This window comes from Trachemys scripta, chromosome 8 (genome assembly GCF_013100865.1).
Source record: "Trachemys scripta elegans isolate TJP31775 chromosome 8, CAS_Tse_1.0, whole genome shotgun sequence".
NCBI lineage: Eukaryota > Metazoa > Chordata > Testudines > Emydidae > Trachemys > Trachemys scripta.
In genome coordinates, this window is record NC_048305.1 from 105,687,974 (window position 1) to 105,715,652 (window position 27,679).

The 27,679-nt window shown below is 55.6% G+C and overlaps 1 protein-coding gene across 1 annotated transcript in view; it reads left to right on the top strand.

Annotated features, from left to right (window-relative positions):
* The window catches only part of ZSWIM5 (zinc finger SWIM-type containing 5), a 45,990-nt gene that overhangs the window by 12,653 nt on the left and 5,658 nt on the right, over nucleotides 1-27,679 (top strand). The window contains exons 3-10 of the mRNA XM_034780244.1: nucleotides 893-1,043; nucleotides 11,373-11,552; nucleotides 15,634-15,810; nucleotides 18,623-18,769; nucleotides 19,560-19,697; nucleotides 20,819-21,079; nucleotides 22,325-22,460; nucleotides 23,925-24,082. Of these exons, the coding sequence (XP_034636135.1) occupies nucleotides 893-1,043; nucleotides 11,373-11,552; nucleotides 15,634-15,810; nucleotides 18,623-18,769; nucleotides 19,560-19,697; nucleotides 20,819-21,079; nucleotides 22,325-22,460; nucleotides 23,925-24,082 (1,348 nt within the window). The remainder of the gene's footprint in view (nucleotides 1-892; nucleotides 1,044-11,372; nucleotides 11,553-15,633; nucleotides 15,811-18,622; nucleotides 18,770-19,559; nucleotides 19,698-20,818; nucleotides 21,080-22,324; nucleotides 22,461-23,924; nucleotides 24,083-27,679) is intronic.

Sequence of the window (27,679 nt, forward strand, 5' to 3'; positions counted from 1 at the left end):
CCAGCACGGGATGGGGGAGGGCGGCCAAACTGTGCATCCAGGAGCAATCCAAGTGAACGCTTGTGGCTGGTTGCGTGTGCTTGCAAAGGCGGGTCGCACCGTTAGTTCTGCTCCCGTCGTTAAGTGTCGGCTCCAGATCTTTCACAAGTCTGAGCCCAATAAAACAGCAGTTCTGTAGCCTGGGATGGACATGCCGCCTCAAACAGTTCTGAGGGCTGGGCTGGGCTGGGCTCATCAGAGCCCTGTTGAAAGAATTTTGGGTAAGTTACTGTCCCTCTAGTAGCCTGGATGGGTGACCACGGGTTGGCTAGAGCAGTGGTTCTCAACCAGGGGTACGTGGACCCGTGGGGGTACCCAGAGGTTTTCCAGGGGATACATCAACTCATCTAGATACTTGCCTAGTTTTACAAGGGCCACATAAAAAGCACTAGTGAAGTCAGTACAAACTAAAATTTCATACAGACAGTGACTTGTTTATACTGCTCGATATACGATACACGGAAACGTAAGCACACTATCTCTATTCCAATGGATTTATAGTATAATTCGATGGTAAATGAAGAAGGCAGCAGTTTTTCAGTAACAGTTTGGCTGGGACACTTCTGCATTTTTATGGCTGATTTTGTAGCAACTCGTTTTTAAGCGAGGTGAAACTTGGGGTCCACAAGACACACCAGGCTCCTGAAAGGGGGACGGAGTCTGGAAAGGTTGAGCCACCGGCCTAGAGGTAGCACGGCATCCTACTGTCCTGCCGGCTAATGTGATCCTGGTGAGACGGAGCGTGTCTACGGAGAGCCGGAGCGTGTCTTTAAAAACCGTCTCTTCTCCAGCTGACCCCTCCCGTCTCTAACCTAAGGACTTCTCCCGACCTCTTCCTCCCTCCCCGCTTCAGGTCCGTGAGATGCTGCGCATGAGAGATTCCAACGGCGCCAGGATGCTGACGTTAATAACGGAGCAGTTCATGGCGGATCCCCGGCTCTCCCTCTGGAGGCAGCAGGGAACGGGCATGACGGACAAATGCAGGCAGCTCTGGGATGAACTGGGTAAGTTTCCCATCTTGCAAAGAACAGCAGGGCTGTCGGTTTGTCAGATCAGTTGGGCTGGGAAGGGCGGGAAAGAGTTCATCTTAGCAGAGCGACCTGAAAGACCATAAGTACCCAGCACTGTCTGACTCCGCACAGCCGTCCTACGGGCCCTAACGGGCTGCAGAAGGCTAGACAGGTGCTAGGCAGTAAGGGAAAGGGTGAGTTTCATAGCAATCGATCAGACAGAAATTAATTTCTTTTTCCCCCTGATTTAGCTTCTCCGCTTTAGAAATAACCAACCAACCCACCCCTGTTCTGCCCAGGAGAGGAACCGGTGTTAGGGTGTAGGTGACTATGTTGGCAGCTGCTCGGCTAAATGTCTGCCCAGGGAAGTCAGTGAGCGGCAAGTCCTAGAGGCTGCAGTGGGAACAACTTGGCTTGTGGCTTAGCCATGGGGGTAGGGAAGGAAGTTCGTCTGGCTGGCTAGAAATCTCTGAGTAGACTTTGGTTTGGGGCTGGCAGCTCTGGCAGGGGGCGTCATGCCCCGCTCCCTTTAGCCGTCTGCCAGTTGGAACTCCCTGCTCAGCCTTTGGCAGAGAAACCCGTTCAAAGGTTCAGGCGGTGGCTGAGGTCAGAGGAGCTTTGCGGGGGTCCACACCATTTGTTGCCATGGGCCGGAATTAGTGTTACTAGCGAGCCCTAATCTGCAAGGAGAGAGGTGGCTTCTTCAGCTTTGTCCGGGGGAGCAAAACTTTTCCCCATGACAGGCCGTGGGGGCAGGTCACCGGTGTGTGGGGGAGGGAGTGACGCTGTTCCCCGTGACAGGCCGTGGGGGCAGGTCACCGGTGTGTGGGGGAGGGAGTGACGCTTTTCCCCGTGACAGGCAGTGGGGGCAGGTCACCGGTGTGTGGGGGAGGGAGTGACGCTGTTCAGGGTTAACCAGGGTGACTTGCTGCAGGAGGGAGCCTCGTCTATGTTTGTGGGGGTGGGAGGGATTTTCCCCAAGCTGCGGGTGACGCAGGCGCTCTGCTCTGGGGGCTGTCGCAAGCCCCCGCCCTTCCCCACAGCACGTTTACACAGCTGACTTCTCGAGCTTGTGAAACAAACTGGGATTTGGTTTTCGTATGGACCCGTCTAAGTGCCTGGTGCTAAGGAGAGTGCTGAACTGAGGGGTGCTCTGTTTGCATGGAGCGGGGCACTCTGCAGCAGTCCCGAAGACAAGGGTTGAGGGGCTGGGGCTGCTGGGCTAAAACTCGCAGGGTAGACCTCCCCACCCGGGCTCTGAACCCTGGCGAGGAGGGAGAGGCTCCAGTCCGAGCGGGAATGTCTACACGGCTATTTTAGCCCCACAGCTCCAGCCTGGGTCAATCAAGGTTTTTCTTTGCAATGTAGACATACGCACAGGGAGGGGAAGGGTCTTGCCCAGAGTCACCCAGCCAGGTCTCCTGAGTCTTAGTCGAGTGTCCGAGCCACCGGACTACAGCTTTGTAGACTAGTGAAGAGTCAGAAAACAGAGTAGAACTAAACGGTCCATTTTCAGCATGGCAGAGGGCTAGCGGGGGGATGCCCCGCCGTGGCACGTGGGGCCTGGAACTGTGATATTTATTAGTGATCTGGGAAGGAGCTGAGCAGTGCCGTGAGCACGTTTGCAGATGACACAATGGTTGGGGCTAGCCAAAACGAGAGAAGCATCTGAGGAACATCAGAGAGACCCACCAAGGCTAGGTCAGTGCGATAGCAGCTGAAATACAAAGCCAGCAAATGCAAGGGAATGCACATTGCAGAGAAACATTTGAACGACTCCTTCACATTGCTGGATTCTCACCTGGAAAAATCCAGGGATCTTTGGGGACGGCTCGGTGGAAACCTGGGCTCAGCATGCAGCAGCGATCGAAAAGGCAAACAACCGGACAGGAAGAAGAAACATTGGAATCAAACTGTGTACAGCAAATATTATAATGGTAGTCTGTAAATCCATGGTATAGCCTCCCCTGGAATACTGTCTTCAGACCAAGTCACCTTTCAAAAGGAGACAATGGAAATAGTGGATGTTCAGAGACTGGTGATGAAAATTATTAGTGATGTGGAGAGACTTCCGTCTGGCTTAGTGAAGGGAGGAATGAGAGGAGATGTGATGGAGGTGTACCAAATAGCAGATGGTTTGTAAATCGGGCGCTGCTCTTTACTCATTCTCCTCATACAAGAGCCGGGGGAGATGCAGGGAAATTTGAAAGATAAGAAATTGTAAGCTGATAAAAGGAAATGTGTTTTTATGCAGTGCAGTTAATCTGTGGAACCCACTGTTGCAAGGTCTTATTGAGACCCAGTTTAGTGAGATTAAGATTAGGGTTTGCCATACATGACAGTGGTGAAAACACTTGGGCCCTGCCTACACTTGTGTTTACACCAGTGTTCGCACCAGTGCAGTTCTACCTGTGGTAGAGAATGACACACCTTCAACAGAAATCCATAAGATATAATAAGGTAGCAGCCCTGTACCAGTCTGATTAAATAAACTGGACTACCCATAACCTGCTTTGTGGTATGAAAGAGAAAGCGGGCCCTTTAAAAATAATGTTTTTGGACACCCTTAATAACGAATAATTATTTGTACAAACCTCATTTACGACTGGAAAAAGACCGGCCTTAAAATAGATTGTGGATTTATACTGGGTGAAAAGTGAAGGGCTTGGCTGGATTTCGTAGTTTAAAAACCTCTCAAAGGCATAATTTGCTTCTATCTAGCCTGCAAACTGAGCCTGATTTAAAGTGGTGGGCTCCGAGCCAAAGGAAAGACCCGGTCTGGGGTTAGTCTGAGAGCTGAGTCGCTTTGGAGGGTTCGCAACGTTGCATTAGGATTTAAGATTAAATCCCCATCATGAGAAATAGAAAACAGCTGAACTGCAGCCTGACCTTAATCTGCCTGGAGACGGGTTTATTCAGCTCCCCTGTTTGTTTACAACAGGGCATTTCCCCGGGTCCGGGAGAGGACAGGCATTGTAGGAAATCGGAGAAGTTCTTCGATTCTTTGCAAACTCAGGTGTAGACCGTCAGTGTGTGTCTTCTTCAGGGAGGTGACCAGAGAGATTTGGGGCTGGAGGAAGCTCTCCTAGCCCCCTTCCTCCCATCACCCAGCTGAAATCATTGTCTAGGGGCTCAGTGAAACCATGCTGGGCAGATTTCCTTACCGTGCCGTTTCCTGAAAAGTTCAGATGGAGGGTTATGTAGCAACAGAGCGGACAGTGCAGCTAAATGCAAATCAACGTGTCTGTAGGAGAAAGGGATATGTCGACCAAAACCCAGCCCTCTAAACCCAAGCTCCGGGAATGGTCTTGTCAGCTGATGTCATTTGACCGAAGGGCAGGTAAAACCTTTTTCCATTTCCCAGAGAACATCGTGTCGGATTCATCCCACTCTACGAAGTGACACGTCCGCTTCACACAACCTGCAGGGTCCTCACATCACTGCAAGCGGAGAACTCTAGGCGAGCGGAGGTTTTGGGGTGAGGGATCAGAGTTAAAATACTCCCCAAAGGACTCCCAGCACCTCAGCCTCGCGGATTAGTTTGAGCCAAGACCCAGGGCGTGTCACACCGCAGTGTAGGCGCTTCCTATGTTGATGGGAAAGGGCTTTTCCACTGATGTCACTAGGTTAGGCTCCAAACTCAGGCAGACTCATAAGAAGTTCATCATGTCCACACTGGGTCAGACCAACGGTGCTAGCCCCTTGCCTGGGGCATTGGAGAGCTCTTCACGTCACACCCATCTAGCCCAGCATCCTGTCTCTGACAACGGCCAGCACCAGGGAATGAACAGAACAGGGCGATTTCGAGTGATCCATCCACTGTCGTCCAGTCCCAGCATCTCGCAGGCAGATGCATGGAGGCGGGGCCCTGACCATCTTGGCTAATAGGCATTGATGGACCTGTCCTCCATGAACATCTCCTTCTTTTTTGAACCCACTTATACTTTTGGCCTTCACAGCATCCCCTGGCTATGAGTCGTGCGGCCTGAACCAGAGACCTAACGAAGACTGGATTCAAAGCCTGGGGGTCTGATTTGTAAAGTGCTGAGCAGACACAGCTCCTATTTGATTTCAGTGTTTGCTGGGGCCCTTCAGCCCCTCTGAAAATCAGCCCAGCTGCTGTGCAGCTCCGGGGCCGTTTGCAGAGCTCAGTCGTTCGTGAGAATGTCTTTCTGTTTCTTTTCACTTCCCGGCATTTCAGTACTTAAACCGGGCAGTTACGCTACTGTGCTTAGTTCCTGAACCATAAATGCTCCTAAGCCACTTAGAGTGTACAGAGCATTTACTTTTCAGCCACAGTTAAATGCACCGTTCCACATTCCTTTTCCTTGTCCTATGTCTGTCTGCATAGAGAAGAGAATAGCGCTAGTAACTACATGACTGTGTAGTCGGGAGCGACTTCACAGTTAAGGTTGCATTGCAGTTTTCCATTAAAGAAGGTCTAAAATCTCTTTGTTTCACCCTTTAGCGGTTGATTTAGTTTCCAACGTTGGGACAGTCTAATCAGAAAACCAGTGAATATTCTTTGGAATCTTTTCAGTGACCTTTTAGCAGAAGAAATGTTTCAAATGATCCTTTCGATTCCGTTGCCTCTGTTCTGTTTAGCTAGAGGAGTCACGCTTCTGCCCCCTCTCTCATTCATGTCTCAGGCAGGCTACTTTTAAAATTAAAACCCCAGGGGTTTCCCCTTGTTCCCCAGGACCTAAAGTTTTGCCAGGATGAGCTGACACGTGGTGGTGGGTCACACACAGGCTCATTTCAGTGCTGTCATTTCTACATAAAAATGTTGACTATATTTGGAACAATTCCAACCTCCAGTATCATCCATTCATGGAGATTTCCTGCATCTTTCCCTGACTGTTACTTTGTAGCCCCATTTGCCATCGGATGCTATAACTGATTCTCATGCCAATACAAAACCAAGGAGAGAATTCTGGACAGTGGAATGTACGAAAGCCATAGCAACCGTATCATCATCATCCAAACCCGTCCACGTAGAACCGATACGCCTGCTCAGCGTTCAGGCTGCACTTGGGTTGTTCAGGAGGGGGCAGCGATACGTGCGGCCTGTTTCCTTAGCGTTCGGTTTACGTTGGTGCGAGATGCACTCAACATTCCCCTATTGCTGGTATGTGAGAATGGCCGTTCCCCAGCTCAGCCAGGAGAACAGTTCATATTCAGCATTAAACCCGGAGATGCTGAGAGCTTCCCTTTGGAGTTTTCCTCGGGTGTATTAATGGATTGAAAGTCAAAGGTGTCGGGAGCACAAGGGAATCTAGGTCAGCGACGTGCCCAGGGCCTGGGAGAAGGTGTGTGAAAGCAGGTGGGAACTGGCTTACCTTGCATATCATCTGCTACACCCCCCTTCAGGTCACATGGTGTGTCACTTACATCAGCAGAGATTCCCCTACCTTGTTACCAGTGTGTAACTTACGAGCCCTTGCACTTCGTCTCTGAACCCAGCCCTTTCTGTTTAATGTACAGGACTAAAATTGTCCTCCGTGTCGTCTTCCTGGGCTGGGTCACCCCACGTAGGGCTTTAAGACTCTTCTTGAATCCCCGTTCGCCTGAATCCTCCGTGATCAAGGTGCAGTTCAGCTGCTTTCTGTAAGCCAGGGGAGGGGGTCAAAGTCTGCAGCTGTGCTCTGCATCACGCCACTCTTCCCACCCTCTCGAAAAGACCAGACTCCTTAAACGGGCAGCTTTGGAAACCCAGCCCTGCTCCGGGCCATGCAGCTGAACGGGACGGCGACCCAGCAGGGACACTTCAAAGGAAGAGCGGAGCTTGCTCTTTTTCCTCTTGAAGGGAGCCAAAAAACAAAACAAAGATCGGAACCCCCCAGGAACGGCTTTTCCCAACTGGGCTGCGGCAGTGCCTTTCTGAACGTGCAGGCACTCCTGCAGCAGAGACGCCATAACCACTAACGGGAACCAGAAGAGTGTGAGGCACCAAATCCGTGGGCTGTGTGTTCTGTGCAGGAAGGGACCCCCATCTCCGTTTGCACCCAGCGGCAGCAGCCGCCCCTCCTGTCTCTCCTGCGCCTCTTCCCCAGCGGCAGTTTGACTGTGTCTTCCACGGCCAGCTCTTTGGAGCAGGGGCACCGCCGGGTTTTGCATGCGTGAAACCCCCTGCACGCCTCCAGCGCTATGTAAATAATGCCCCGGTAACAGCAGCATCTCCGCTGGGAACAGCGACTGCAGATCACTCGCCCTACTGCCTTGAAAATGGTGTGAAATCCCGAAGAAAGATTGTAAAGATGTCACCTTCTTCCTCGGCAGAATCTCCGCTCCGATCCTGCCATTGGTTTCCTCCCGCCTTCCATGTCAGCTTCGTGCCCCTGGCACCGCCCGGCGTAACTGCGCTGCCTGCCTCGCTCTCACTTCAACCGTCTGGCCATCTGTGTGGTTCCCGAGCCTCCTGCCTGATCCCCACCTCTGGGCCTTTCTCCTGGTCCCTTGGGCTTGGAACTGTCTCCTTGTGGGCCAAGCAGCCCGGTGCCAAGTCCCCCAGGTGACGTGGCCCACCACGCCTTTCAGCCAGACGCCCGGAGCGGCCCAGTCAGTTGGTGCATACAAGGCTGGAGCTCCTTGGGGTTAGGGACATCTCTCCCTACATTTGCACCGCGCTGAGCGGTGCAGCATGGAGCTGTTGACTTCACTGATGAAACACGGTTGTTTGCTCCCGTTAGCCCTGCAGGACCGGGGTGTCCGTAGTAGGGCAAGATGGCATCTGTGCTGCCTTAAGCTTTGTCAGCCAAATCGCTGTGCTCTGATTGCTGGGGGCACGCGGCAGGGAAGGGCCCCGGCTGGGGGGCAGGCGGCGGGGAAGGGCCCCGGCTGGGGGCAGGCGGCGGTGAAAGGCCCTGGCTGATGGTGGGGAAAGGCTCTGTCATGTGCGCTTTGACCCGGGAGCACGTCGACGCGCGCTGCAGAACTTGGCGTGTGCTGTAGCGCACAAGGGACATTGCTGCCTGACAAGCTAGTCCACTGTAGTTTCAGCCCCTGGCTTGCCTTGCGCTAACTCTGAATCTGGGGCCCCGCAGTGCACGTTGGTTCCCTTTCGATCGTAACGTCACTTCTAGTGAATAACAGGCCGGATTCTCAGCTGGCATAAACTGACGTAGCCCGTGGGCTTCATTGGAGCTGTGCTGCTCGACTCGAGTGGAGAGCCTGAGCAGGTGTGCCGTACCCGCTGGCAGAGGAAAGGAGGATCGGGAACCAGCCATGGAAAACATGGAAATACAGGGCAGTGATTGAAAATGCAATGAAACCTTTTCATGAGCCGAGAACTAACTTCTCGTGCGCCACCCGCCTGTCTGGTGTATTAGGAAGCCAGCACGTTAAGGTTTCTGTGCATGCGTTTTGCATCAGCTGTGCATTATCGTGATGATCAGCTTTGTCCAGCTGAGCTCAATCGAATGGGCTGTGGCCTCCAGAAACCTCCCTTTGACTCTCCTCGTTCTTTATGGACTCTTGGTTTGTGCCCTGCCGCTGACGGTCGCTTTGGGGGGTGAGCCGATGGCCAGTTGTGGGCGTGAGGCTGAGAACAGTTCTTGGCTAGGAGGGAGGGAAGCAGCACGCTCTTTGCTGCCCAGGGTCCAGCCCCTGTTTGCGCACTTCTGCGAGTCGGAAGCCAGCCCTGGCCATGGGCTGGGAATGAGGGAATGGTAGTAAAAGGGACTGTCCAGTAGATCTGGAAGGTTTGTGCAGCATTTATGGGCTGTGAACGTCTCAGGAGGGAGAGCTGGGACCTTGCCGATGGGCCCAATCCTGCAGTCCATAATCCGGCTAAACTGCTACCGAAATGAATCGGCGGCTGGTGAGAGTCAGAACTGAGAGAAAAACGAGGATTGGCCCTCGAGCCTTGACCTAGTTCTGAGCCTCCCTGGAGCTGGAAAGGTGACTGCTTGAGGCTCCAGGGTCTGTATACTACAGCCACTTGAGGGGGAAGTGAAAGGTACGTTATGTCCTGGCCCGTTTGCAGGCCAGCTGAGTTACCAATGTTTCCAGCCCGAGACCTAGTTCCAGTTTATTCTTCATGAGATGTGTAGCTTGGAGACACGGCTCCTTCCCCTTAGGACAGCCGTCGAGTCCATCCCGAGCCATGGTGTCGAGCTGTTCTTGAATCAGTTCTCACAGGCCGGACCTGGCAGGCCAGCGTCCGCCTAACCAGCAGCAGCACCCCCCACCCCCCCGCAATCGGCATTGCTCAGCGTCGGCGTTCGCCGTCTCAGCTGAGACACCAGTGGCCCTGTTGAGTCCGGTGCCTGTTGAGGTGGTTTCTGCACGTGTTGCAGAGGCTGAGTGAGAGCCGGTCCTGAAGCCTGGTCAGTGGTTGTCTAGAGGGCCCAGCTGTTGCTTCAGAAGGCCCTCTGATGGCCTGAGCACTCACAAACCAGGAGGTGGTTTGTAAAACATTCACCCTTGCGCATGGTAGCAGAGGCGTGCTGGGAACGGAGGAAGGGCAGGTTGGTTCTCCCGCAGCAAGCCACCTAGCCAAACCAGAGTGATGGTGCTGCCTTATGTTACCGTACTGTCCGAACCGGGCACTGTTTGTAGGAGCGTCGTGCTGGTTAAGAGACTGGAGAGACCTCTCTCTGAGTCCTTCCCCCAGGGCCAGGCAGGACACAGCCCCCTCAACCCGGGCCACAGATGTTAAAACGATTCTGCACTCGAGCATGGCCGAGAGGGCAAAGTGTCAACATCTGCATTCATCTCTCTCCACTCCAGTTCGTGTCTTGCCCAAGCTCAGTCACCTCGAGACAGCAGCTGGGCTGTGAGTCTCTAATTAATACTTGGGGGAGGAGTGCGGCTGAAGAAAGGGGATCTGTCCGGCATGCAGCAGAGGGGCTGTGATCTGCGAGCGGCACAGCTCTCGGATGCTGACTGCTGGCTGGTGGGCTGCCAATGTGATACCGACACCGAAGTCAGATAGGACCCAGGAGAAGATGCTCCAGAGAGCCTGTGTCCCCTGCCGACATCCAGTGCTTAAAATCAGATCACGATGTGAGCTGAGGGGCCGTGGTGAGGCTCCAGCCGGGAACCATGTGACTAACGCATGCGTTCCACACGTTGGCGTGTCTGAGGCAGCTGGGAGCGCCCACGGCTGGGGTGGCTCCGGGCCTGCTGGATTACGCTGAGATCAGTGCTAACCCCTTGCATTAATACGAACATTTTCCACCCAGAACTGCCAGACAGACCACATGCAGCACTTTGGCCTCCTCGGCCTGGCATATCAGTAGAAGCATCTGTGTGATGCAGTCTCCTCTGGGGTAGAACATAGCAGCTGTTCTGCAGTGCACAACAACGCTGCACCACCGGGTAGGCCGGGAAGGGATGAAAAATACTGTATCTGGTTGAGTCTGCAGGGGAGATGTGTGTAGGAGTGTAATTACCCCAGGTGGGGTAGACAGCAGGGGGTTGCCCTCATTTATACCCGTGATACCATTCCAGTCAGTGGGGGGGTGCAAGTGTGTACAGAGAGCAACGTTTGGCTCTGCTAGGAGCCAGGGCTAACAGCCCTGGTCTAATGAAAAATGTCACTGGATCGTAAGGGTCACAAACGCTCGCAACTTTGGTTTTGCATCTCCTTTAAAAGACAGCATCTGCAGCAGCGCAGCGCCTCCTAGTGCCGGGCTGGGGCATCGGTTCGATAGTGACCCCGGGAAGAGCGCCACCGGCCTGTATCGCTACCATCCCCACCCTCGGGCCGGGGCGAGTGGGCTCCTGGCCGGCCTGTGAGCTCTCCGAGTGTCACAGCCCTGTAGCACTTTGCCTCCAGGACACAAACTCCACGTGTCTCTGCTGAGGCCTGGGGACATTGGAGGATTAATACAAAAATAAATCAAATCTTCTTTTTGAACAGTCGAATGCAAATGGCCCCAGGAACGGTGGCAGCTGAAATCCTGCTCCAGCTTTAAACCAGTGGGAACGTGGGCAGGATCAGAACCCAGTGGCTCTGTGGGGAGGCAGCCTCGCCAGCTTGCCAGGGTGGTTTGGAGCTTGCTTTGATGTGTAGTTCAAACAGTAGATTTGTCCTGGCCGACGGAAGTCCTGTCGAACGAACAGACAGGCTCCCCACCTCTTGAGGTTATAATTTAGCTTCATTATGGAGGAATTTTACTTGCATTTTTTTTAAGCTTCTAAATCTGCCTCCTGGGCTCTGTAGATTTCCCTGCAATGGGCTGTTGATGGTTTAGAAATGTTCCCAGTTTTCACTGCAGGCAGGAGGTGTTAGCTAAGCCGGCTCGCTGAAGCCAGATCACGCTGAATCGTTTTTCCATGCGCGTGTGGGTTTGTGTGTCGTTTTCTCTTCCCTCGTAGGGGCCCTGTGGGTGTGTGTCGTGTTAAATCCGCACTGCAAGCTCGAAGAGAAATCCTGCTGGCTCCGGCAGCTCCGGAAGTGGGGCGACATGGACGTGTGCCCGCTGGAGGACGGCAGTTACGGCAACGAGCTTCCCAACATCACCGACGCACTGACGCAGAGCTCAAATCACAGCCAAGGTGAGTCGGGACTGCCTGGCTGGGAGGGCTTCACGGAGCCGTCTCCAGCAGGATCTCACCAGATGTGTTTCCCTTGAGTCACCTGTAGTTGGCAGCAGCTGGGTGTCAATGTAACAGATACAGGCAAGATAAAAATCTCACTACAGAAAATCCCGTGTCCTGTGTTAAATTGTTTTTTGCCTGTATCCATTCACTGTACCAAAAACAGCCGGACAGGCTGAGTACAGCGTGATCGCTGCGCTAGAATGGGAATGGAAAAAGTCAAACGTGCTTTAAAGCAGGGGTCTCAAACACGCGGCCCGCAGGGGATTTTCTGCGGTTCCCTGTTCCCAGCCAATGGGAGCTGCTGGGGGCGGTGCCTGAAGCAACAGCCACACACATCCCTGCGCCCCTCTTCCCCCACGTTCCGTCTGCTTCCCGGAGCGGCACGGGGCAGGGCGGGCAGGCAGGCGTCGGGCCGGAGCCCACCCCCCTGCTGCACCCCACACCCCTGCTGCACCCCGAGCCCCCTGCTGCACCCCACACCCTGACCCCCTGCCCTGAGCCCCCTGCTGCACCCCTCCTGCACCCCAACCCCCTGCACTCTGACCCTCCTGCTGCACCCCGACCCCCTGCCCTTGAGCCCCCCGCTGCACCCTGCACCCCGACCACCTGCCCTGAGCCCCCTACTGCACCCTGAACCCCTGCCCTGAACCCCCTGCCGCACCCCAACCCCCTGCCCTGAGCCCCCTGCTGCACCCTGAACCCCTGCCACACCCCTCACCCCTCCTGCACCCCACACCCCAACTCCCTGCCCTGAGACCCCTGCTTTGAGACCCCTGCTTTAAAGTACGAGTGGTGGGATTTTTGAGAACTCATCATTAGCTCAACTCCACTTCCACTGAAGTCAGTGGGCGTTTTACCATTGACTGCATTAGGAGTGGAGTTAGGCCAGTGCCTGGTCTGGAGGCTGCCCCGGATACACACTCAGTTGGATGCAGACTGCAACATAAACCTTGAATTCAACTCGGAAGAGGGTCATTTTGCTTCCTGCTCTGCGCTCAGACCCCGAAACTAGGCTGCTCAGTTTCACGTGTTTCTGGTCAGTTTCACAGCCGGTTCCCATGCCCAAGTAGGACGCTGCTGTGGGAATTTTCAGTAGAAAACATTGTCTTCACCGGCATTAATTTGAAATGTTCATGAAAGGGTTCTGTTCTGTTCTACCTGGTTGTGAAACAGCCTAACGATTGGACCTAAACTCCTTGACAGCGTCCCTTTAATGCCGCCAGCGCTCTGTGAATTCCGATCTAAGTGGGCAGTTGAAAAAGCAAGACAGAAATCCAGTCCTGTGTGAATTGCAGTGAAGTTGAGCTGTGAAATCCTTGATGTAATATTTCCACAAGCGAGAGGAATTAGCTGGTGTCGTAGAGACCTTGCCAGTCACCATTTTTTTAACCGGTTGTTTAATCTCCCTTAATGCTCTTATATTTAGATTTTAGCTTGTGCGTTTCAGTGGATAAGTTATTAACCGGGGCTACTGAGTGCAGCGCAAGTGCAGAGCACGAATCAAGCAACTTCTTTGTGGAATGTTCATTAGCACTAAAAGATTTTCTCGATCCCTTTAATTGTAAGCACCTTTTTTTTTTCTTTGCTCAAGATAGACCTTAATTGAAACATGCCGCTCTAGCGACGTCTGCATCTGCCGCACTAGAGTTGGTCTCCGTGTATTTGATGCAGCCAGTATGGAAAGGGGGGAGGGAAGCAGCGATATTGTGAAGTAAGCTTCACTCTTCTGGGTGTAATTAGAGTTTTAAGCCTCCCCCACTAATCGTGCAGTCCCCCAGCAGACACACCAGCTGTGGTGCAGCTAAGCTCAGAACCAGATGCGCTCTCAACTTGCTAGACCTTCGCGTCTTAAATGCGCTTTGTCAAGGACCATCTGAATCTAAAACGGGCTTAGTGAGACTTGGCGTTACGCTGGGGAGCAGCCTGGCCTCCTGAGCTGAGCACAGGCCTGGGAGTCGGGACTCCTGCGGGTGGTTCCCAGCTCTGCTGGTGTCTCTGGGTGACCTGGGCGAGTCCTGCGAGCTCGCTGGAACAGATTTTGAAAGGTATCACAAGCTGCAGATGGGTACCCAGTGGGGTGTCGAAAGCAGCGAAGTGTCTGCATCTTTAGGCACCCAAATACCTTCCAAAATGTGGCCCGCGGTTTCCCCAACATTAAAATAGGGCTGATAGATTCCAAGGCCAGCAGGGAGGGACCGTTGGGATCTCTTTGTCTGAGCTCCTGTCGATCGCAGGCTGCCTAGCACTGACCTACCTCCCAGCAGGGTTCGGAGGCACATGCATGTAAAACACCTGGAAGATGGAAATTCCATGAGGCTTTAGTGTTTTTATTTCCGTAAGATACTGTGTTTGATGCCTGAAAGCAGTTCTGCAGCCTAGACTCGCTCTGGCTCTCTGGGAATGAGCATGTGTTTATTTTCCAGCTCTGCCCATTCCATGTCAGAAGTCAATCTGAGCGCAAGTTGCCTTTGTTTTCTGATTGAAGCACGTTCGGTCTGTTTCTCTAGCCTGCCGTAAGCTGCCCAGCGTTGGAGCAGTGCCGCGCAGTGCTGAGCCGACCCTGCCGTTTCTCCCTGTGGCTGGTAGTTCCCAGGCATTCCTCCTCTGACCCCTAGCAGCCCTGGCCAAGAAGGGACGTAGCATGACAGAAATTTAAGCATGGAACAGCCCGGCCTGCCAGAATACCCCCTTCATCAGGGAACAGCTGCCTACCTGTGCTTGGATTGGTCCCCGGCGTCACTCCTGTCCTGTGGCGAAACAGATCTCTGTTCCGGGTTACGGTGATCACCGAAATAGACAGGTCTTGTCAGTCTTTTGACTTGACACTGGAACATGAGCTTAGAACATGGACCGTTCCTTTCTGTTCTACAGGCGATAAACACTGACCCCTCGGTCTGGGTCAGCTGACACTGGTATGGCACTTGATTAATGTGGCAGGGGGTATTGGCCTGGAACTTTAATGACAGAATGACCTAGCACAGGCATGCTGGCAGCTTCTCTGGAGCTCGAGGGCTCCCCTGGATCTGCACAAGAGCAGCTTTTACCGGGTGATTTTCATCTTTGGTGCGGTTTCAAAACACGACTGCTGGCAGCCAGCCTGTGAGCTGGGTAAGTCGCATACTCCCCATTTCACAGAGGTGGAAGTTGAGGCAGGGAGGGACCTGCCCAAGTCCATGGAAGGTCAGTGTCTATAACTGAGACTATAGAAGACTATAACAGGGTTCAAAAAAGAACTAGATCAATTCATGGAGAATAGGTCCATCAATGGCTATTAGCCAGGATGGGCAGGGATGGTGTCCCTAGCCTCTGTTTGCCAGAAGCTGGGAATGGGTGACAGGGGATGGACCACTTGATGATTCCCTGTTCTGTTCATTCCCTCTGGGGCACCTGGCCTTGGCCACTGTCAGAAGACAGGACACTGGGCTGGATGGACCTTTGATCTGACCCAGTCTGGCCGTTCTTATGTTCTTGGTGTCAGGACTGGGATTCAGACTCAGACATTCTTGTTTTCAGGCTCGTGATCAGACCGTTGCGCTCCACTGCAGATAGCAGCACGGCCCAGAGCTTGTGACTTCCGGGGGAGGGATAGCTCAGTGGTTTGAGCATTGGCCTGCTAAACCTAGGGTTGTGAGTTCAATCCTGGAGGGGGCCATTTAGGGATCTGGGGTAAAAAATCCGTCTGGGGATTGGTCCTGCTTTGAGCAGGGGGTTGGACTAGATGACCTGCTGAGGTCCCTTCCAACCCTGGTATCCTATGAATAGGAGGTGCTGGTTTGATCCAAGCAGCCTTCAGCTTGGCTGAAGTGACGTGGCATGTGGCTCAGGAAGCGGGTCTGCCCCCATTCCCTGTGGAGCCTGTCGTCTGCTCTGTGGCCGAAGTGCGGCCGAGCTCTTCCCGAGAGGAGATTAGGCCCGTCCGGCGGGGGCCGTTTCTGCACAGAGCGGAGCTGAGCGCCGGGGCGGCGAAGGTTCGTTAGCCGGGATGGGCGTTGACCCAGCCGCTGAGCAGAGACACTGAGAGCTCTTTTCTTTGCAGACTCCCTGGCACGACCGAGACGGACGGTGTTCACCCGCGCCATCGAGGGCTGCGACCTGCACTGGCAGGACAGCCACTTGCAGCGGATAATCAGCAGCGATTTCTACGTGTCCCCTTCGTACCAGCGGGACGGCGAGAGCCTCCTCTTCAATGCACAAGGACAGCCGCTGTGGCTAGGTAACCCCCCCCTTCGAGCCTCCCGCGCCCGGAGTGTAATGCCTCTGCAGTCGCCCTGAGCATGGGGACCCCAAGGGCCCTGCTCCGAGGGCTGGGGGCAGGTGCTGTCTGTGCAGGGCCCATCCCCTGACATCTGGGCACCTGGACTTCCACCACTCCCTGAAAGGCACTGCCAGGGAAGCCAGGCTGGTTCGTTCCCTCAGGCACAGCAAGGCCTCTGGAGAGAGACCGGACTTGGCTGGCCCCCAGCTCAGTGAGACACTGGCCAGATCTGATCTCTGCCACTTAGCTAGAAACATCCTTTTCGCAAACCTCACCGGTTCTGGCCTGGGTGAGCTCCGTTAGCCTCAGCATCTCTGGCCAGCGCAGCTGCCATCAGGCGGGTGTGGGGAGGAGCTGGCCTGCTAGCTAGCATGCTTGTACGCTTGGACACGGCCACATTAATGTTAATGTCAAAACTCCCATTGACTTCCCTGGAGCCCGGATTCCACTGCAGGGTATTGAAAGGGTCTCGACATTGGCTAAGCAGCGAGGATAGCGTAGAGAATACCGCCAGGATGGGCCATGCCTCTGGCACGTGGCAGCAAACGGCACACGCTTTCGGTGGCGTGCGTTTGTTTTAGTTTGTTGCTGGACAGATGACCCCAGACTGTGAGCCCGGCTGCCCTGGGTCCCTCCCCCCCATTGAACTTCCCGACATTCCTCCCAGCTCCTGCAGCCCAAATTCTGCGTGTCCGTCCATGCCCTGGTCTCCAGGGAGCGTCCAGGGCAGAGTTGTGGTGGTGAGATCCTCCGTCAGCAGGGCTCCCCCGGGGCAGAGTTGACCCCATCACCGAGCTTAGGACAGTTTTTCATCACCTCTACTTTGGGTGTCAATTGTTGTTCTCCCTCTCAGGCATGTGGGGCTCTCTGACCATAGCAACCAGGTGGTTTTGTTAAATGCGGGTGCTTGTGACCTACAGCAGATCTGAAACCAGCTCGTCACCTTGAATATTGTGTCTGGTTCGGGTCAGTCAATCTCAAAACTGAGTGCAGGAAGGGGGGGAGGGGCAGAGATGGGTGACAGAAATGATCAGAGCCCTGAAAAGTCTTTTGTGTGCAGTGAGAGATTGAAAAACTGTGGACTGTGTAGTGTAGAGAGATGAGTAAGGGGGAAAAGGCAGCGCTATATAAAACCGTGGCTGGGATAGAGAAGGCAAATCGGGCTCCCTGATTGCCTTATCCCATATCACAAGAACAAGGAAATGAAACAGGCCCAAGACATAAGTGAAAACGTTTAAAGACAACCCACATAGTTAACCTGTGGAACTCACTGCCGCAAGGCTACCTGCGAGGCCAAGAGCTCCATAATTAATAAATACGTACATCGGTGTTTATAAAGATCATCAGAACATTCCCGGTTAGAGAGGGTAAAAAGGCTCTACAGCCTTGTATGCTTTGGAGCATAAACTAGCCATGAACTGCCAGAGTGGGGAGTTTTTTCCATAACTGTCTCACAGCAGGGCTCTTTGCACCCTGCTCGGAAGCAGGGGAGCCCCGCTATTGTTAGAGACAGAGCGCTGGACTAAGAGGACCACAGTTCCTCGAGACCTTGACTATCAGAGATTTGATAATGGATCCCTCTTGCTTCACCCTAGTCTAGTAAAAAGACTTAACGAAGCACATTCTTGTCCCGATTATTTTTTTAATAGCTCTGTTGCCTTGATTGTCCATTTTATATTCTCACAGCCTCTTTCTGGAGGGTTTCACAATGCCATGGAAAGCATCTGATTTGTCAGCAACATTTTAATGATGAATTCAGAGAGAAGGCAAATATTTCACCCATTTAGCAAATAAACAGTAGAGGAAGCCAATAAGAAATTCTTCTGCAAACCCTGCTGTTTTTCACCTATTTCCACATTGGGGGCGGGGAGGGTTGTGCTTGATGTAACATAGAAACCAGATTGGGATTTAGAGAGAGATTTTTGTGCAAAGACCCTCTGATGTTTCATGGGAACGGACGATCCTGCGTCCACAATTTTAGATCTTCTTCATTTCCCATTTATTTTCTTGCTAGGGACATTTGCACGAAGACAAGATCTTAGTTCCTCACCGTACAGTATGGCACATCATCTGCTGCTGCTAATTTCTCACTCAGAGTCATAATCCTCTCCGCAGTAGCTCCTGACTTCAGGTGGGGAATAAGCAGCGGGAGCAGATGAATTTCTAAGCAACCATGATTCTGTTTTTCATGCAACTGTTCCTAATAATAAACCACCAGGAAAGAGAACAAGAAAATACACAATCGTTACCACTGGTTCCAGCGAGGCATCCGGGAGGCAGTTTAGACGCCCGGATCGAAAGTCACGATGCAAAGCACGTGCCTGTGTGCAGAAGTTAGGAAAGCTGAAGAACTGTGGGAGGGGAGGAGAAGAGCGATCTCAGCGGGGAGGACTGCACCTAGGAATGGTGAAAAGCAGAATCCCTTTGTGGATAAATGTAATGCAAACCCTCACTGTTGGCTTGGCACTGAGATTCAACGGTGCCTCCTAGATTAGATAAAGCAGAGTTCGTTTCCTGGGGTACCATCCAGGGCAGGATCTGGTTATTTATAGCTGCTGTTCCTAGAATGTGGCAGGAACTCCATTAATATTCTTGGCAAGCATCCCCGTACGGAGCGGTAGAGGGGCGGATGACGCTAAGGCAGAGAACAGGGCCTGGACTTCCAGGGAGAAAGCTGACCGTGCCGGGTGCTTTTCCTTCCCGCCGCAGAGCCGTGAATCTCGGTGCTCTTCAGGCTGACGGGCACGCTGCATTTAACCTTGTTTTGCAGAGCACGTCCCTACAGCGTGTGCGCGGGTTGATGCCCTGCGTTCCCATGGGTATCCCAAAGAAGCGCTCCGACTGACGGTTGCCATAATCAATACACTGAGACTGCAGCAGCAAAGGCAACTGGAAATTTACAAACACCAGAAGAAAGGTATGGGCTGTTCCCAGACTTGTAGACCCAACCCTGGAATCAACCACTTTGCTTGGCCAGTATCCTGGGGGCAAATGACGGCGGCCCAGCCTCACTCAGATGCTGCTGAATGCCGAGCGCCTGGGTGCCCCGGAGCCGATCTGTTTTCCGCTGGGCACTGCCAGTGCTGCAGGGCGTTGGATGCAGCCCACTGCCCAGCAGAACGTTCGCCCGGTGTGTCTGTCTGATCCCAGCAGCATTTGACGCCAGGTTTGCAGATCTGAAAAATGTCCAAATAGCCTTTGATATTGGATAGCTTGGATTGCCGTGGCCTGGCCTTGAGCGGCATGTCCGGGAGGGGGTGAAAGACCGACCTGAAAGCGTTTGTAGACAGGCCTGTGCCTCCCAGAGACATTCCTGCTGCTGTTCCCGAGTCACGTGCTGCACCGATGGGAGCAGCACAGCGATCCCCCTTCCCCTCGCGCTGAGCCGAGTCCTGCCGGTGACTAGTAACGGTGGGTCACTGCTCAGGAGAGCAGCCCCCAGGGCTTGGAAAATAACTGAACGAGCTGGTTATAGCAGCGACCCTGCCGTGTTTCTCTAGCTGGCTGCCTTCCTGAGCCGTGTCAGGGAGATCTCGGGGCCCGGGCGTTGAGAACCGCGGCTGGAGCACGCTTGCGCCGTTTCTCCCGGGCCTTCCCGCCGGGCGTTCTTCCCAACCTGAGCGGGACCTGAGTGACCTGCCGCCGCGGCTTCAGGCCTTCGACTCAGCGTTTGTGTATCTAACGCTCTGCTTCTGTCCCGTCCCCAGAATTACTGCAGAGGGGAGCCACCACCATCACAAACCTGGAGGGCTGGGTCGGGCACCCTCTGAACCCCGTGGGCTGCTTGTTCCTCACCTTGACGGAGGCTTGTAGATTAGAAGAGGAAAATTGCCTTGAAATTTCAGGTATCTGAGTCATTCCCTGTCCAGACCAGTGAGTTAAACTTCCAGGGCTCCAGCCTGAGAGCTGCTGACCCCAAGACACAACTAATGGCTCCCCTGCCCCTTACGCTTCCGTTCGTATAGTGTCTCTCTCTGTGTCTCCTCCTCAAAGTTCTCCTGCTTCTCCAGCCGCGTCTCACCCCACCGCTCCGTCTCGCTCGCGCCCAGCTCTGCTCTCTCCACTTGCAGAGGAAGAGAAGGGGCTGGGAGGGATCGCGATAGGCTCTATTTAGCCTAACACAAGGTTAAGGGGTGGGTTGATCACAGTCTGTAAGTAGCTACATGGGGAACAAATGTCTAATGATGGGCTCTGCGGTCTAGCAGAGGAAGGTCTGATAGGATCCAGTCGCTGGGAGCTGAAAGCGAGACAAACTCAGCCTGGAAATAAGGCCTCATTTTTTAACAGTGAGCGTCATTAACCACCGGAACAGTTCCCCAAGGGTTGCGGTGGATTCTTGGCCGTTTTTAAAGCCCGACGGGATGTTTCTGTAGAAGCTCTGCCCTAGGAGTTATTCGGGGGCCTGTGCTGTACAGGAGGTCAGACGAGATGGGCACAACCATCCTGCCCTTGGAATCTGGGAACCTATAACGCAGCGAGGGGGGACGTGGCACCTCCCAGGTGCAGGGTGGCCGCAGACTGAGGCGGTCGGACGACAGCCGAACAGCCACGCCCAGAGTTGTGCAAGGTCGTCCCGGGACACATGGCCGTTCTGCCTGTTGAGTGGCTTTGCCCCATGGCACGTTGAACTTGGCTTGTTTCCCCATGGCTGGTAAAAGCGAGGCGGACGCTCATAGCCCGGCCCGTTGCATTGGCACTTGGAGTCAGAACTGGGAGGGTCAGGTTGGGTTTCCGCCAAGCCACTCCCTCCAGCCGGGTCAGAAATGCATGGCAGTGTCCTCCCACGCGGGCTCGCTCGGTTCTGCTCGATCTCCGCGGAACCAGCATAAGCAATGAGCACCGTGGCCCTGGCTTCCATTGGCCGTGGTTTGGGGGCGGGGAAGGGTGGCGCTGGGCTTGGGTTTCATGCTGGGTTCGTTCCCAGGTCATTCTCCTTTCTCACCCTAGCGACTGCCTTCTCCTCTAGATGCCGGCGACGCCAAGCCCCCGGTGTACCAGCACGTGCCTGTGGGGACTGGTTGCCAGGACAGCGGCGAGTCCTACCTGTCCCTGGCCTTAGAGGTGGCTCTGATGGGGATGGGGCAGCAGCGGGTGATGCCCGAGGGGCTGTACGCGCAGGATAAAGTGTGCCGCAACGAAGAGCAGATCAGCGCCCGGCTGCAGGAGCTGGAGCTGGACGCGGTGCTGGTGCAGGCCCTTCGGAAGCAGTGTATCTTGCTGCTGGAAGGTGAGGGGGGGCGGGGAACCGGGCTGCACTGAACAGCTGCTGGTGGCATTGTGAGGCCGGCCTTGGAGATTACCCCTCGCTCACGGTGCAGGAGCCCAGGGGACCGAGGAGCTGGGGGAGGCTGGTTAAGGGGAGGGCCCCCCCCGCAGGCGCTTGCTGGGCCAGGGCTCTGGCAAGGCACCAGTCACTTGCTGCCATGCCCGTGTTACCAGGGTCATAACCCTGAGGCTGCCAGCCCAGTGCCTGAGCAGTCCGTCACTCCAGTCCCTACGCAGCGGTGGTGTGGGGCACGCCCCCAAGGGACACAGAGGAACGTTTGGGGGGGCAGGGTGGAGCCCGGGACAGCCCCCACGGAGGGGAGGGAGTGTGTGCAACCCAGCCCTGCTCCTGGCTCCCAGCCCCGGCCCCCTGGCTCCACTCCCTGCCCTGGCTCCCAGCCCCACTCCCAGCCCCGGCTCCACCTCCATTCCCGGCCACGACCCCCCGGCTCCACTCCCAGCCCTGTGCTGCCTCCATTCCTGACCTTGACACCCCCCCTACCCTTCGCTCCCAGCTCCACCTCCATTCCCAGCCATGACCCCCAGCCCCACGCCCAGCCCTGGCTCCGCCTCCCTTCCCGGCCCTGCTCCCAGCCCCACCCCCAGCCATGACCCGCCACCCCCGGCCCCACTCCCAGCCCTGTCTCCGCCTCCATTCCCAGCCATGACACACACACACCCCCAGCTTCGCTCCACCTCCATTCCTGGCCCCACTCCCAGCCCCTCCCCCGCCTCGGGCCCTGGCTGTGACTCCATTCCCGGCCCCATCCCCAGCTGCAGCCCCAGCCTTGGGCCCCTTACCCCTGCCTGTGTCGCTCCCGGCCCTGGCTCCCGGCGTGGTGGCAGACGGGTAAGGGGGCCACGACTCTGAGAAGTTTGGGGACCAGGCTGTACAGGATTGCACCATTAGCTGCATGCGTGACTGGTAACTTCCTCCTGCCAGGCACAAGGGCCTCTGGCCACCGCAGCGCCCCGCAGTCTAGGAGAATGGGCTAGGGGCTGGCTTGTTCATGCTGCTCAGATAACCCCGGAGTGCTCACCTCCAAGGGACTGTGGAGATTGGTGCTGAGCACGTTCCCCGAGCCCTGGAGGAATTTAGACCCGAGAGGCTCTCCGTAGCCGGCTCTGGTCCCTGGCCCCAGCGTGGCTGGTGGGGAGCTGTCTGGCCGAGCGGCGCAGTGGCTGACGCGGCTTTGCTGTCGTGCAGGTGGTCCCTTCAGCGGCCTGGGAGAAGTGATCCATCGGGAGAGCGTTCCCATGCACACCTTTGCCAAGTACCTGTTCTCCGCCTTGCTGCCTCACGACGCAGACCTGGCCTATAAGCTGGCGCTCCGGGCCATGAGGTTTGTGGGCGTTTCTTCCGCCTGGGGTTGGTTTCGATCTGATCTCAAGAGCAGCAACGTCGCACCTGATATTCCCCCCCCGTCCCAGAGTCTAGTTGGTGTCGGTTTGCTTGGGAGCCGCTGGGGGAGCTTGTGACGGCCAAGCTTAGGTTCTGCTCGTCCGAGAAAATGCCTACGCCGCAGCAGACGATTTCCTCCCGTATAAACCGCCCCGTCTGCTGCGCTGGGCGAATGACCCAGGCACTGGCTGCATCCATCGGCGCCGGGTCCTTCCCCCCATCTCCCATGGCGCAAGGAGAGCGAAAGGCAGAGGAGATCTCCCCTCGCCTGGGCGCAGAGACCCTGTTCTCTGCATCCAGCTCCTCCTTTGAAGCGCGATTGAGAGGAGAGACAAGAACAGGAAAAGCCCAGCTGGGGGAGAGCACGGCCGGGCTGGGCACCCAGCTGACCCTGTACTGATGGTGGCAGGACAACTGGCAGAATGGATCCTCCAGGGGCCAGCCCCCTGCTCTGCCTGTCAGCCCCCGGCCTCCCCTGGCCCAGGGCTGCGCTGGGATCCGTTCGAGTCGTGGCTTTGGCCCTTGGAATTGCTGTTACCCAGCTAGACACGCCCCTGGAATGTCGCAGCAGACGGGGGACGACAATGGCAAATGGCTCCCCTGTGATTGAGTTTGGGGAGCTCTGTCTTCTGGCAGCCGACAGCCCGCCCTCGTGCTGGGGTCTCCGACCTGGGCTGCGACCGTCCTAGCTTTCACTGGCGGAAGAGGGGAGGGCGCTGCTTACGCATCCTCTGCCTTTCGCTCTGCTTGTCTCCCTGCCTCCGTAACCCGGCTGGTCTGGAATCCACCCCGGGACTCCAGCCCGCTGAACTGCTGATATGTAACTTCGCCCTCCGGGAGACGGAGTTACTGGCACTGCACTGTCTAGTCCGAATGGCGGCTTGCAGACGCGAGCTTAGCCGCCGGGGGGGTCCCGTCCTTTGCCTGCTCAGTCGCTCCCAGTAGCACTGGGGCAGGAGGGGGAACCTGTTGTTTCCTGTCACCCAGAATCTCTGCGGCTTTGGACTATTCCCACGCGAGCAGGTAACCCAAACCCGCAGCAGGGGCCTTGGGGCAATATGCTGCTACTTCTGATCCCAGCCCTCCGCTCTAAGAGGAACCAGATGATTTGCCTGAAAGCTCCACTTACCCGAAGATGAAAGGAGCCCGAGCAAGCTTTTCCAAGTTTATAAATCACTTGGCGGCTTTCGGCTCCCTTTCAAGTCTGTTTGAAATTGATCCTTGCGCCCATGTGTTCCCCGTGCAGCCTCGGTACTCGTCACACGCCTGGAATTCAGCTTGGTGCGTTCAAAGAGCTCGCTGAACCCGCTGGTGCACCAGGCCGCCTGCGATCAGCCCCCCTCATCGCTGGCGGGGCTTTGAGTTGGCAGGGACCCTCTGACTGGCATTCTCCTGTCTCTCCTAGGCTGCCCGTGCTGGAGACGACCGCTCCCTCCGGAGACGTCACACACCCTCACCACCTGGTGTCGGTCGTGCCCAGCAGGTACCCCCGGTGGTTTACCCTGGGCCACTTGGAATCGCAGCAGTGTGAACTGGCCTCCACCATGCTGACGGCAGCTAAAGGTGGGTGCGGAGCCCGTCTTGCACCTGAGCGGACTGTTTCATGTCAGACTGGGCAGCGGAGCCGGCGCCCCCAGCAGGTTCCCCGCGGTTTTCCACTGCAGAACCCGCTGGAAGGGGAATGTGGGAAGTGGGGGGCTCTGTCAGATGGACAGACTCCAGGAGCATGCGGCGAACTCCCCCGTGGGAGGCAGGTGGGAGGGACCGTGAGCTGGTAGGGATCTGCGGGCGCAGTACTGGGAAGAGAATCACCCATGTAGCCTCCAGTGCGGCAGGGAGGGGGGAATGGGGCATGTGACCCTCTCGAAGGTGAGAGACACCCTCCTGCTCCCCCCCAGCTCACCCCAGGAACGCAGGCAGGTGAGGGAGAACTCCTGTTCAGATGCTGAAAATCTTAGAAATCCTGCGTTGCTTGGGGCCGTGGTCCCAAATCCTTTTCCCAATCAGCCGGACGCCCTGGCTGTTTGCATCCCAGCGGTAGCGTTGTCTGGATTTTGCAGTCCGTCCTACACTGGCCGTCACGGCCAAGGTAGCGCCAGCGCTCGCCGTGCGCAGCCGGGGCGGCCGGGGGGGTTGGCGTTGCTCAGTGCCAGGGGGCAGACGAGTCCAGTTTCTCCTGAGGTCTGACCCAGTGTCCACTGAAATGGATCAAAAGATCCTTGTTGACTTCAGCGGGACTTGACCCAAGCCCCTTGTCTACTGTTCTCGGGGCTGAGCGTGCTGGGGCATGGCTCTCCCAGCTGACCACCTCTGCTTGCGTGTCCTGTCCATTCTAAGGGGGCTGGGGCTGCAGTGGGAAGCCCAGGAGGGCAGAACATATAAAGCAAGACCCTCAGGGACACTGAGGCCTCCACGAAGGGAGCGAAGGGGGCGGGGGTGAGGACGTCCGTCTCTCTGGATTCAGTACGTTCTCTTTGCGTTGCTCCCCGCAAGCAGACAGCGAGCGTCGGGGTGATTTTTCACCATGAGGTTTTGGAAGGTGGAAGCAGCGTGTGGGTCTCAACAAGGTTAGTCCGGTACCTAAGCCACCGAGGGCTGGCGTGTGCTGCCGCCCCGTCGCTGGGGTCCCAGCTGCAGAAATTGTAAAACCGCTGGCCGGGGATCTATTGAGCCAGGGCGCGTGGACGAGACAGGAAGGCAAATGGGTTTTTTACTTCGTATTTATGAAAGTTTCGTTTGACAGGAAACCAGACCAACCCCCCAGGTCAGGCGGGACAGGGAAGCAAATAAATGGTGATGTCAGGCAGATGGGTGACAGGCCATGATGTGCTTCGAGGGCTTGAAATCAGAGCCAGTGACAGGCTTCCGCTGTGTGTCGATACCCGTGTCACTCAGACCGTAAAATCCCAGCCCCTCGCAGCCGTTCGGAACCGGAACGTTCTCCCGTTCCGTCACAAGCCAACATGAGAACTTTTCCCAGCCCCTTCTTGCTTTTTCCAGTTTGTCCATTCTCAGGGCTCTGGTTTGCTCTCACCTCCCTGTGATCTCGTAGGAAGCTGAGCTAGGGCGACCAGATGTCAGGGTCGTGGGTTCATGCCCCATGTTGGGCACTTCATCTTGGTGGGGAGGGATAGTTCAGTGGTTTGAGCATTGGCCTGCTAAACCCAGGGTTGGGAGTTCAATCCTTGAAGGGGCCATTTAGGATCTGGGGTAAAAATCTGTCTGGGGATTGGTCCTGTTTTGAGCAGGGGGTGGGACTAGATGATCTCCTGAGGTCCCTTCCAACCCTCATATTCTATGATATTTAACCCTTTGTTCCGATCAATGTACGATCAGGACGCCATTTGTCCCGATATTCGGGTAAGGAGGCCAGCGGGTGGGAGGCGCTGACCCCGTGGGTGCTCTGGGGCTGGAGCACCCACGGAGAAAAATTGTAGCCAAGCTCCTCCCTCCTCACCTCCTTCTCTCCCCCTCCCCCCAGCGTACCGCATCGCTGCTCCTCCTCCCCCCCGCACTTCCCGCTGCCTAACAGCTGTTTGGCGGAACTTAGCGCTTTCCAGGAGGGAGGGGGGAGGAGCGGGGATGCGGTGCGCTCAGGGGAGGAGGTGGAGAAGGGGCGGGGACTTGGGGGAAGGGGGTGGAATGGGGGCAGGGCGAGGGCGGGGAAGAGGTGGGCGAGTCCCCACCCGGCAGAGGGGAAGTCGGCGCCGTAGGGGTGAATGGCGGGCAGGGAGGCGAGTGATGGGTGGGGGACTGAGGAGGGACGCAGCAAGCCAGTGGCAGGCTGAGGGATGAGGAAGGGCACGGTGGGGGGGGGGCCGGAGCTGGGGATGAAAAGACCGCTTGAGTTCGGTTTTTGGTTTTCTTCCAGCTCTCACATTTCCCCCCCAAAGGTTCAAATGCTGGAGCGTGTCCGTATTCGATCCAATCTCGTTGCCATCTTTCCGACACACGCCTTCCATTTTTACATCTGGTCGTACGAGGAGCCTTGGCCCATGAGTCCCCGGCACTGTGGTAACTGCTGCCGAGGGGGCAGAAGATCGTTTTAATCATTTGGCATTTGAAATTTCTTTTTGTTTTCAAGTCCAGCTCTGCTCTGCACATCTTTAGTCACTTTTCATCGTTCCTGGTCGATTGCATCTCCGAGCCGCCACGGCTAATGGGCTGTTTGCAGAGAGGAGCTGTTTCTTTAACTGCCATAAACTCGACCAGTGACCTAGGACGCAAACGGGCCCTTCTGGGTTGTCGTCATCACTAGCATGCCAGGTTTTGCAGTGAAATTCCTCTGTGGTGATGTCTGCAATCCCATTGTCTTCGCATTCTGCCCTCTGTTGTCCATGTGCATCCCCGGGGAAGGCTGATGGGGTCCCCACAGCTGTTACCAAAGGCAGAATCCGACCCTGCAATTGACACTGAGTTTTCCTCCCTCCGGGCAGGTGTGGGTGGAAAGTTCCAGACGTTAAAAAACGTTCCCTTGCTGCAAATGTCCAATACTCGGCCTGAGCCGGATCCAAAGCCCATTGAAGCCAACAGGTGTCTTTCCATTTACTTCTGAGTGCGGAGGTCTTCCTGGGCGCTCACACTTGGAAAGGGCTTATGGGACGAAAGAAGGGGTTTGACCCGAGCGGGGCGGGGGGGCATGTTCCAGCTGAGGGTAGAAATTGACGATGGCGGCTGGCACTGTCTTTGATGCAACTGGGTTTACTTACAAGGAACGTGCCAAGTCCTGCTTCTCCAAACGCAAGAGGAGCCAGAAACAAGAGGGAGAGTTTCTTCGCTTACCAGAGCCAGCTTTGTCCATCGTGCGCCCAGCTCCTGCTTGGCTTTCTTGCCTTTTGCCTCGTCTCTCTGAGTCTGCCCCAGCTGGTCTTTTTACACATGGGCGTGCCAAGCCCTCTCCCCCGGTGCTAGTTTCTGGACAGACTCTAGTTTAGGTGTGGCCGCTTCACTGTCGCACGGCCGTCTTAAGTAACGGGCACACTCAACCCACGACAAGGCTTAACCCCACAGCTCCTAACAGAAGACGGAGGTATCCCTGTGGCAAGTCACTTTCTTTTTCAGTGTATCTAGAATTCAGAATTAACCACATCGGTTAATTGTATCAGGACTTTTATCTGGGCAGACCCTTTGATGGAAAAAATTCATGGCTGATGGTCAGGC